We start from the raw sequence: 11281 nt of genomic DNA on the forward strand, positions 1-11281 counted from the left end.
GTCTGTGAGCTTGTAGTTAGTTCATAAGCAGACACAGCCTGAGGCCGTCTGTCAGTAGTCCAGCTCCTGGTCTTTGATTTGGTGATTTTTTTCAACAAGATTTAAATAATTATAATAAATATGAGATCCCCATTTGTGACTCCTGCATCTGTGCTTTTTCAAATAGAAGAAATACAATTGCAATCACTTTCAAGTAAACCAGATTGCTCCACCAGACAAGAAAAAAGCTCAATGTTGAGCTTTTGTTTTGAAAGGCAACAGCAGAAAAGCCGAACTCACCGAGGTAAGACCTGGCAAGTCGCCAATGACGGAACGTAAACATTTACATGAAGGTACAGGCATTTCAACATTTATTTATTCATGACTTAGTTTTATGTCTTTGTACTTTGACAGTGTGTAATATGTGAAGTTATCAATAAAAGTCTTTCTGCATTTTCCTAAACAAACACGGGATTAAAATAAAACCTACAATCACAAACCAAAGAAGCATAGAAGCATCATTGAACAGTAGGTAATAGAACACAACTTTATTGAAACAGTCTCAACCAATAACATCAGCATAAAAAGAGGTGATGGCGCAAGAGGTTAAAAGAAAAAAAGAAAACACAAATGCCTTTTTGAAAATTAAGAGATCAAGAGGGGAAAGTGTCTGACAGCACAGGGCAGAAAGAAATCATTCTCATGGAATCAGATCGACAGTGGCAGGGTATTTTTTGCATTTATTTTGTACAAAAAATAAATTAATGAAATCTTTCAAGTTTACAGGAATATCTATGTTGTTTTATATCACACAGACTCGCTGATAATCCTACATGTGGAGAAGTTCAGCATTTTGTGTTAGAATGTTAAGAGGATCTAGACAGACCAAAGCAGGCTGAATCTGGTAAGCAGGCCAAGAGTAAAAAAAATAATTTGACCAATGAGAAACAGAACATTGTTATAAAAGTGAGCTGGGGCGAACACATTCAAAAATCCTGAATGTTAAACGTGGGGCAACTTGACGGTCCTCAGGATCCTTTCGGGTCCTTTAGGATCTCATTGCTTGAGCATTTCCTCTTGACAAACTTCGTGGTCCTTGGGCCGATCCCCGCTTGTAGTTTTGCTGATATCCCTCCTTGAAGAAACAACAGGGATTTACAATAACTGACAATCTTACAAGTTAAAAAAAATGCACCGACTAACAGATGAATATGTGACTTTTGGTTCATAAAATGTATTCAAGTAAATAATGTAAAGACCCCTTACCCGTTGGTAGGTGTTGTTGGAATAGTCTCGAGACGTATTGAATTGGGTTTGACCATAACCACCGCTGGGAGCATTTGAGAAAGGAGGGCGATAGCCTTCATATCCCCCTGATGACAACATACATTGGCATTAATACAATCATTTTAACATGCATTGTGTCATTGCAGTGAATCGTGAGGCCACATGAATACTGTATCTCTGTAAAACATAGTTTGATGCTCTTACCTCGAAATCCATTGGAGGAGCCCCGATATCCGTTCATCATGCCCCGGCCGTTCCTGGGCCCCCCCCTGGGCACGGCCCTGCTGTTGTAGAAAGACTGGCCTGGCTGTCCAAAGCCTGCGCCTGGAGAGGACTCTTCATGGCCTCCTGCTGCGGGCAGGACGTGGTCTTGGGGCTGGAAGCCAGCAACAACTGGACAGAAGCCGACAAAACAAGAGATTTCAGAAGTCTATCATGAACATTTTGGTTGTTAGTTACGCCGTTTAAAACACATTTCTGCAAACTGAAAAGGCTGCCGCTATTTTCCCTAATGGCATTGGCATGATTAACACTTATTTCAACATTGTCAGAGGGATATCTTGTCGTGTAGCAGAGCCCCCTGAAATCCTAACATATTTAATGTATTTATCTACCAACGTAACGTCTTGTTTGTACAAAATAAAATATCTCTTTACGGATTTCGATGGCTTTATAGAAAAACATTTGTCATTTTTTTCATTCTCCTTATTGTGTCGGGTGAATGTAAAAGTGATGCCAAACTATTTAAAGAGCTTTTCCAGCGTATGTCAAATGCTTGCTCTTAAGACATGCAACCAGCCAAAGCTATACCCTCACCTGACTGTAATGTGTCCTGTGGGATGTCAGGCTGGTCTCCAGTACTCTCCGATTGGCTGCTGAAGCCCTGACCGTAGCCACCAGGGAACTGGCTGGGCTGCTTCAGAGGATCCGCTTGCCCATCAGTGGCTGGAGGTACAGGTGCGTTCAGATTAAATACCTGAAGGAGAAAATAAATGTTTTTTGTGTCACAATTATAAGTCCATTCGAATATCTGAGGCACGAGAAGTACTGTAAGTTTTGTAAATGAGGAGACACGTCAACCTGTTACCTGGTTAGATGGTGCACCAATAATAAACCATTTATTTGTAGCTACTAATAGGCCGTCCTTAAATATTTGACTTCCTTTGCTAAACATTAGCTTGTACAAACAAGTCCAAAACCTGACATGCCAATATCATTCATGAAATAAGTCCAAACATGTTCACAGTTATATAAATGAATAAGACCCAGATAAAAAGCGTACCGCTTGCACTGACTGGAAGGGTGCGGCATTGACATTGATGCCTCCAGTATGGGTGGATTTGGAGACAGGTGGGAAAGCAGAGGACAGGGAACATGGGGTGGGAGACTGGTCAGACGAGAGAGACATTGAGACCTGGGGGGGGGGAGGTAGGAGGGAATTCAGAAGGAAAGGACAAAAGGATTGAGGAGAGGTCATTGGTAGAGACGGGATCTGATTTACCACCGTAAAAACTATTTTCCATTATTGTTTTCATATTCAAATTATTCCAGTGTATCCATGTCATAGAGTAGTAAATACAATCATGACATCACATTTAATCCACGTCGCAGCACAAGAAACAAGATGTACTACCATTCAAACAAAGCAAACGCTGCTTGTTGAGCTTCTCGTCGACTTACTTGTGAGGATTCCTGTGGAGACACTGCACTTGTTTGAGGAAGTCTGGACTTTGAGTGGGCTGTTTGGGAGAAAAGAAACATTCTCAATAGAACAATTATAGTAATGTTTCCAACTGGTGTATAACACTTTCAGAATATATACACACATAACTAAAGAGTGACAAGACCGTAAGCAATAGGGTATGTGAGAGAATGTGTTCAGAGTGATGGTAAATTAACCGGCACTCACTTGAAGGGCAGCCCATCTGCTGCAGGTCAAGAGTTTGCAGAGGCTTCATCGGCTGGGCGGACACGATGGCTGGGTCCAGAGCCTGGCCGTCAAAATCCAACATGGAGTCCTAGAAAAAACAAACAAGTGTAAATACATTTCTGGTTCATGGATCAGATGTAGGGGGAGTGCTGTAATGGGTTAACTGGGACACTACCCCATCACCCACAGAGCTGGGTTCAATCTCCTATGTTCACAAGCATTTGCCCCAAATAAGGCCGGTTGTGTGAGCATCATCTTTTAAATCTTTTCCTGCAATAAACTTAAAAATGTAATGGAATTTGCTTTCCCGTAATATATTTCTAACACGTTCCCATTTAATATCCGTTTACTTCTTTTTTAAATTTCCTTTTATTATTGTTGTCGACTGATATTTGAATTTGCTTCACGAAAAGGGCCCCACTAAATCAGTGTCTTACAACATGCCAGTGGGACCACACTTTCTGTGACCGACTGCTCGACGGGGACCTCTACGTGGAAGGAGACACAAGATGTGTACTGCATGAATCAATTAGATATCTCAGTGTATGAAAAACACATTCGGTGTCCGTCTGTGAGCAGTAACGGCGTGTATCTGGACACTACAGCATATGCCGGACCTCTTTTACCTGTATGAAGTTGTACGTCCCTTGCATTTGGGCCATGAGGTCATGCACAACCTGCTTCCTGACCACTGGGTCAGCAGCAGTTGGGGGGGTGCCATGGTTCACGGTAACGGCTGGCTCTGTAGCCAGCTGGGCAGGGGGCTGGTGCTGGAGGGAATTCACCATCTATTCAACACACAGAAACATGACCGGCACATTAAAGCGCAAGCAAATAAAAGGTGTTGAGAAATATGCATACTGGCATAAAGAACGTGGATGCAGTAGTGGAGTGTTACCTGAGCCTCCACTGCCCACTTCTCCACTTGGACTTTGTCTGTACTACTGTACATAGCTTCTGGAATGAACTGTCTGTTTACAAACTAGAACACAAGAAAATGTAAAAGAAAATAAGCAAGACAATGTAACACAACAAAGAAAGTAAACCATTTCAAGTCTGTCCTCAAACAATACAAATATTAGTAGATTAACACACATACACATCAAAAGATGGATTAGTTGATTTAAATCAACAGATTCAGACAAAAGTACGACCAAAAAAAAGCTAAATTGTGAATTCTCTCAGCAATTTTCATAGAAATCTCACCTCTGTGGTTTCTACTTGAATTGGCTCTATGTATTTTTCCGTAGCCGTTCCTTCTGGAGAGAAAAAGCAACGGTGAAGACAATTTTTTCAAATCAATGAAAGAATATGTAACACGTGTATCTGCTAAAGTGTTAGTTACCAGGTTCTGATGGCTGCTTCCCAGCCATAGACTCAGTCCCCACAGTCTGCTCGTCTTGTTCCTCTTCCTCCACGCATGTCCCATTCTGATGAGTTTGTGCTCTGTCAAAGTAACCACTCAGCAGCACTTTGTCCAGAGTGTCCTTCAGTGACTTGTCTGGAACAAGGACAGCATGACAAGTTAAACACTTAACAGCATGGCATAACGCTATACATATGCATGAATTATTCAATTAACTTTAGCACGGTTTTACGATTTAAAATGCAGTGAAGAAAACTGCGAGACGAATCGAGAATCACGAGAAAGATCAAGAGCCATGAATACTTACATGTGGTCCCTGCCACAGCCTTGTCTCGACCCTCAAATAGTTCCAACAAGTGGACTGAGGCCTCTTCATATTGGCCAGTCAACCTGAAGTTACACAACAGAGTAAATACACCATTTGGTCGTATGCGATTAGACCTCTGTTTCAATAATCTTACTCGCTGACAAAAGCAGCTATTCAACATATTTAAGCAGTGACACTTCGAATGTAACCACTGTAAATAATTTATGCACACTTAAATATTAGCAGCACCTCATACCTGACGTCATAGTTCCTATCAGGTCCCACTAGTTTGTACAACTCATCAAGGGATGTGAGGTCAGTGTCAGTGAGCAATGGGGAACCAGTGGCGTCAGGTCGTTTCAGGTCCTGTCTGATATTCTCATCTCCCAACTGGTCCAGTACAAACTGAAACTCCAAAACAGTCTTCAGCCGCTGATGATCCATCTCCTCCCGCTGCAGCTGCTCCCGTCTCGCAGTCTTCTTCACTGCCTTCTGAATCTTAACAGTCAGACAAAAACAATGTTTCACCCTTTACATTTACAGGGTCTAACAAGTATTTCTGATCAATGCCAATCACTCTGCTGTTTGCTCAATGACTAATAATTAAAGCTCTACTGAGGCAGTCTGTATTCAGGGATTACTTGCCATGTTTGGTTGTTATAATATGCTGCCACAAGTCTTATCTCTGGAGTACAATATCAGTTACTATCGGGCATTGTAACCATAATATTTGTAAGCAAGATCATAATAGAGAGGGACTACAGGGTTTTAAATGTTACTCCAGAGGGATATACCATTGATAAAACCGTTGCAATAATAGCAGCAGCGTGTTATGAGAACAATCTTAATCAGGACTTTACCTCTTGACCCAATGCCAGGAAGCTTTTCTGCAGTTCTCGTGCAAAGTCAAGGTTGTTGGCAATCTCTTGGTACTTCGTCAAGGAATCCTTCAGGTACATCATAGGGAAAAAATAGAGATTTGGGAATCAAGTAAAAGAAATATTTTCCACGAACAGGGTACAGTAACCAAGCGAGCTTGCAGAGCAAAATATTGCATTAGTTACGTAGCTGAGGGTTATGAGCTGCAATACAAAGGTAATACACATCATAACACAGAAGCTCCATCATTCTGAACCAAGAAGGCAAACTTTGTATTGCTCCCATCTTGTCTGCAGTAGCGCATTAAAACTTCAAACACAAGCTTCCGTGCTTACCTTTCACAATAAAAGCCATAGAGATATACTGCATAACTGCTGAAGCAGGTAAATTCACTCAAGAGTATTTTGTACGAGGCAACTCAACAAGATTGCTTACAATACTGTTAGCATCTATCTCTGCAAGGATTTAAGGTTAAAAGCAGCTGTGTTACATGGAAAGTTGGATGGATCAGAGTTGATCTTAATTAAGATATTCTTCAGTCCTGGTAGGATATTAAAATGTATGAACACGCCTAGGTCAATAAATCAGTTTTATGGCAGATTTTCACATCTTTAACTTTGTATTGACGTTGTACAATGGGCAGTTTTTTGTTATCAATGCAAAAAAGAAGAGTTTGACATTTCAAGTTCTGTCATCTATTATTGAAATACTATTCCTTATAGTTTAAGTTTTTCCATGTTATCGTTTTAGTATTGGTATCGAGATACTTGAGACATGAATAGGATCAAAGTCATAGATTTGGTATCAGAACACAAAAAAAAAAGCTTTACACAAACTGCAATTGTCTTATCTTACCAGTTGATCCTGATTCAGTTGTTCTCCATTAACCTTCCTTGTCTGACAGTCATCGAGTTTGGACTGAAAGAATATTGAGAAACACAAAAATGTTAGAGACGGATGAAAAGAAAAATCACATCCTTGCAAAACAGCAATTGATCAAAGGAAGCCATGTTATATCAATTACTCATTTTATCTTGAATACAACTTTGTTTTTCTTGCATGCCCCTATTGTGTCACAAGTCCATGCATGAGATGTCAGTGGAGGAAGTGCTTTAAATAGTAAGATTATGGCAAAAATGTATGTGATTTGGATGTTGTGAAAATGCAACTGTTTAAACCAGCCTTGAATTATACAGTCTGGGTTTTGAGAGTAAACTGATTTTTTATTTGCTTATGCAGATGTTAAAATGTGGCCATTCATCAATAATTGCTGCTGTTTTAGATTCTACATTCACCTTTTAGACATCACAAAACAATGTCTTCTAGGAGGTAAAAATGTGTGAATAATTGACAAAAAGTGATTTTGAGGGTGAAGTATTCCTTTTAGCATTGCGTTTCTATAAGTGAAGGTGGATCCAGTGTGAATCGATCAGATGTCTGACCATAAATAGATTAGTTATGTCATATTCCATTACTCTGGAAAGAAAAAAGAAAGATGGCATCATCTACAACACATAACCCACATGGTGCTTTGCATTATACAAGAGCAAATGTGACAAAACATTTTAATTTCAGAAGAACAAGTAATACCTTTTTCTTTTCCATATTGCGAACTTTCTTATCAATCACAGCAAGAACCTGTTTAATGGCCTCAGAATTATTTCCATTTCCCAGGTCTGGAATGGCAGACTGGACAGCATTGTTGCCAATCATCATTGAAGGCATCTACAGAGAGAACATTTATTTTACCAATTAAAAGATTTACCATTTTCAGTCCTGAGCATAAACAGAAAATAAAGCAAGTTAGAAGTCCATCTTTAGTAATAAAAACACTATTGTCATGAACTGCTCCATTATAAATGACCAATTACAGGGCAGACAAATAATAGTTGTGCTCTGTTATGTGTGAACAGCTGATTTTTTTTTTTTTTTAGAAAGGAAAAAAAATCTGTGTTTATTAATCCAACTATTTGAGGTGTTAAAGCAGGTGGATAACATTTAAATATGTATACTCACACACTTTGTCATCTTTACTTTATGAGCTCTTGGTAACGCAATTACTAAAGCCAGACTCAAACTCAGGACCCTGGAGGAAGACTCAAGCTCAGGACACTAAAGCCAGGCTCAAGCTCAGGACACTAAAGCCAGACTCAAGCTCAGGACCCTGGAGGAAGACTCAAGCTCAGGACACTAAAGCCAGGCTCAAGCTCAGGACACTAAAGCCAGGCTCAAGCTCAGGACACTAAAGCCAGACTCAAGCTCAGGACACTAAAGCCAGACTCAAGCTCAGGACACTAAAGCCAGACTCAAGCTCAAGACACTAAAGCCAGACTCAAGCTCAAGACACTAAAGCCAGACTCAAGCTCAGGACACTAAAGCCAGACTCAAGCTCAAGACACTAAAGCCAGACTCAAGCTCAAGACACTAAAGCCAGACTCAAGCTCAGGACACTAAAGCCAGGCTCAAGACACTAAAGCCAGACTCAAGCTCAGGACACTAAAGCAGAGCTACCAACTCTCACGGTTTCGCCGTGTGACACACGCCACACAGCCAATTTCTCACGGCAAAAGAAATTCTGATTTGGGCCGAAGCGCATTGGTTCCTTTTCAAACTCCGCGACGATAGATGGCGCTAAGGAGCTTATCTGTAAACCTATTCGCTGCATAGACATCCTATTTACCCCAAAGAGTCCCGAAGTTAGCAACAGAAGAAGATTTTCAAACAGACACAACGAGCAGAGACTACGGTGTGTTAGTGCAGGGCTCTCAAGTGTCACGCATTGAGCGTGACAGTCACGCATTTCAGTTTTACATCACACACTTTAATGTTTTAATGTGCCGCAGCACGCAAACATGAGCTGGCCGCGCTGCCCTCACCATGGATGAATCAAGCGCTCCCCTGGAGTTCTGCTGCGAGGTGCCACTTATCAGCCAATCAAAAAAAAGAAATGGGCTACACAATAGCCAATCAGAAAAAAAACGTTTCTGTTGCATCTGGGTAAGATTTAATCGAGCAACCAATGAAAATAAAGCATCCTGGAATTGCGCGCGAATGATATCCGAAAGTTTCGTTCTGGGGGTGATGATAGAGATGTCACTCTTGCCTGTCTTCAAAACTTGAGAGCCCTGTTAATGACATGTGGTTCAATTAAGTACTCTTAAACTTTAAATCTTGAAATAAATTATTCGTTGTGTTTGTGCGTGTGATTTTGTGTGGTGAATGTAAACTCAGCTGTCATAACAAGCAGCAGGAGAGCACCATGTTAACCTCTTGGTATCCTGCATGCTCAAAACATCATAGCATCGTTTGTTAAGGCTGCCCACATAGCATTTATCTTTTTATTTGCAAACCTAGGAAAAGGACCCTCTCAAAAAATTTCCAAACAGTACTTTGAACAAGTAAGATATATTTTAAAGAATTTAACATAAAGACAGGACATTTGTGCAATATAATTAGGCATGTTTTTGTAAATGAGAGTAGTTATTAAAAAACATTTTAATTTTTAAGGTAGCAAAGATGTCTCGTAAAAGACCTTTGCCAGGCCAGAATGCAGGGTACAACATGGGTACAACGCCAAATTAATTCAAATGTCCTGATATTTGAGCCACCAACGTGTGTGCAGGCTGCGTGCGCGGCAACATTTTGGTCACCCCCGACAAAATCTCACTCCAAGGTTTTTTGAAAAGTTGGCAGCTCTGACTAAAGCCAGACTCAAACGCAGGACACTAAAGCCAGGCTCAAGACACTAAAGCCAGGCTCAAGACACTAGAGGCAGACTCAAGCTCAGGACACTAAAGCTAGACTCAAACTCGCGACCATGGAGTCAGACTCAAACACATGACACTGTGCCAGGGGACGTTATACCGAAGGAATTTAGCAAACCGGGTTTGTTTGCTAAATTCCGTCTTTGATTTTGGGCAAAAGGGGAGAATAAAAACGAGGATAACGTAACATGTTCATCACGAAGTAGCTACTGGGTTAACGTTAGTTGGGGTTGGCTAATTGTAAAGCCACTGGAATAAATTAGAAAATATGACACGAGGAAGTTAGCACACGTTAAAATGTCGGCCTTCTATTCGAAGTTAAAACCCCTCGTTTATCTTGAAGAAACCGGGCAAGCTCGCGCCAAGCTACGCATTGTCAGTAGTTAGACGTTGCACGTCCTCCTTTGGCCTGGTGAGCAACCTCGCCTTTCTCTGGCGCAACATTGTCGATAGCTCGCGTTAGCTACGTCAAATAAATGTGAGAAGCAAACACTTGTCCTAATCTCACGGTCCCATTGTTAGCTTAAATGCTAGCAGCGGGCCGCTTGCTAATGCCCCAACGTAACCCAATGACAGCTAAAACTAAATAAATTCAAACAACGAATGCTCTGGGTTCATAGAAAAGACATGTCGTCGAAATAATGTGAATAACTGCGAAGAAGAAAGACCATCGTGGGGCGCTGTGACAACCCGCTCTGTCCAGACGTCTCGACTAAACATGACAAAAGACCATTTATTTAACGAATAACGTTCCAGGTTAAAAAGCGATGTGTTGGTGAAGCCATGAATCCCATACCTTTATACTCTTTGTCTTCAAAGAGATTTCCTGTGTCGGATTTAACGTCAGCTGGATAAGAGCAGTCTTTAACTTCCAGTGGTATTTTTCTGGAAGGATGCTCGAGCTGTGACTAGCTGCTGCTCAGCTAACGGCAGGCTAACGATAGCACCTGCAAGGACCCCTCAGCTAACCTCTACATTGCCTGACAGTAAATATATGTATTACAATTGGATATAGGAGTGATCGTCCTTCTGTTGGGTGTCTTCCTCCTCTGTCAGAAACGATTTCAACCTATTAATGTCCCAGCACGTCCATCACATATCGTTTTGGGAGCATTAATGGTGCCAAAAACGGTGTAAGATCTGAACCCAGCTGTTGTTGTTTTAACAAGAGTGCACTTGAGTGGAAATAGAGAAGGTCTTCCAGCCCCATGACCTCACCTGGAGCAGTACTTTGACCACAATTGTGGACAGTTTGTTCTATGTTGCAGGACATAGATCAAACGGGAAATTAAAATCACCCCTAGTGATAGCGAAGTATGAACAATAGATGGCGCAGGTGTACCATCTCCTGTAAGGCTATACAAATGCTGAACAAAACAAATTTAAATCTATATTGATTTCTTTCTCTTTACTTTCTCTTTACCTCTTATGTCCTTTTCAGTGGGTAGCGTACAAGGAATCAGCACTCATGGTCATATGCACTCAAGTAGTTCTAACTCCTAAAAAGTAAAATATTGAAGTGGAATGGCAAAGACCAGGGCATGAGTTTCATCAGATTTGTATCACAGATGTACTGAAATGACCAGGTCAAATCAAACCGTATACCACTGCTACTTTAACACATTACAGTTTTAAAATGTGCAATTAACAAACTTTTGCATTTACTCTGTCTTAGCAGATATCAAGTTGACATAACCTACATATCTAACTATTTACATATTTTTATTTGCATAAAAAAAAAGTGTAGAGCATCAGTGTTAGCAAGCCTT

At 40.8% G+C, this 11281-nt stretch overlaps 1 protein-coding gene across 3 annotated transcripts; it reads right to left on the reverse strand.

Moving 5' to 3' along the window:
* Positions 1 to 327: 327 nt before the first annotated feature.
* Positions 328 to 10416, reverse strand: caprin1a (cell cycle associated protein 1a). 3 transcript variants are annotated; one of them, XM_056413360.1, is made up of 17 exons: positions 10309 to 10416; positions 7339 to 7473; positions 6604 to 6666; positions 5730 to 5816; positions 5126 to 5367; positions 4870 to 4952; positions 4542 to 4697; positions 4403 to 4452; positions 4095 to 4178; positions 3823 to 3984; positions 3176 to 3284; positions 2947 to 3005; positions 2549 to 2680; positions 2083 to 2242; positions 1471 to 1659; positions 1246 to 1352; positions 328 to 1114 (listed from the first exon to the last, which is right to left on the reverse strand). In XM_056413360.1, the coding sequence occupies exons 2-17, from the start codon at positions 7471 to 7473 to the stop codon at positions 1028 to 1030; spliced, it is 1905 nt and encodes a 634-aa protein (XP_056269335.1). In that variant the 5' UTR covers positions 10309 to 10416; the 3' UTR covers positions 328 to 1027. The 3 variants fall into 3 exon arrangements, with proteins under 3 accessions (XP_056269335.1, XP_056269334.1, XP_056269336.1); XM_056413359.1 differs by having other exon boundaries at positions 4403 to 4455; XM_056413361.1 differs by lacking the exon at positions 2549 to 2680 and having other exon boundaries at positions 4403 to 4455.
* Positions 10417 to 11281: the final 865 nt, after the last annotated feature.

Source organism: Pseudoliparis swirei, chromosome 4, assembly GCF_029220125.1.
Source record: "Pseudoliparis swirei isolate HS2019 ecotype Mariana Trench chromosome 4, NWPU_hadal_v1, whole genome shotgun sequence".
NCBI lineage: Eukaryota > Metazoa > Chordata > Actinopteri > Perciformes > Liparidae > Pseudoliparis > Pseudoliparis swirei.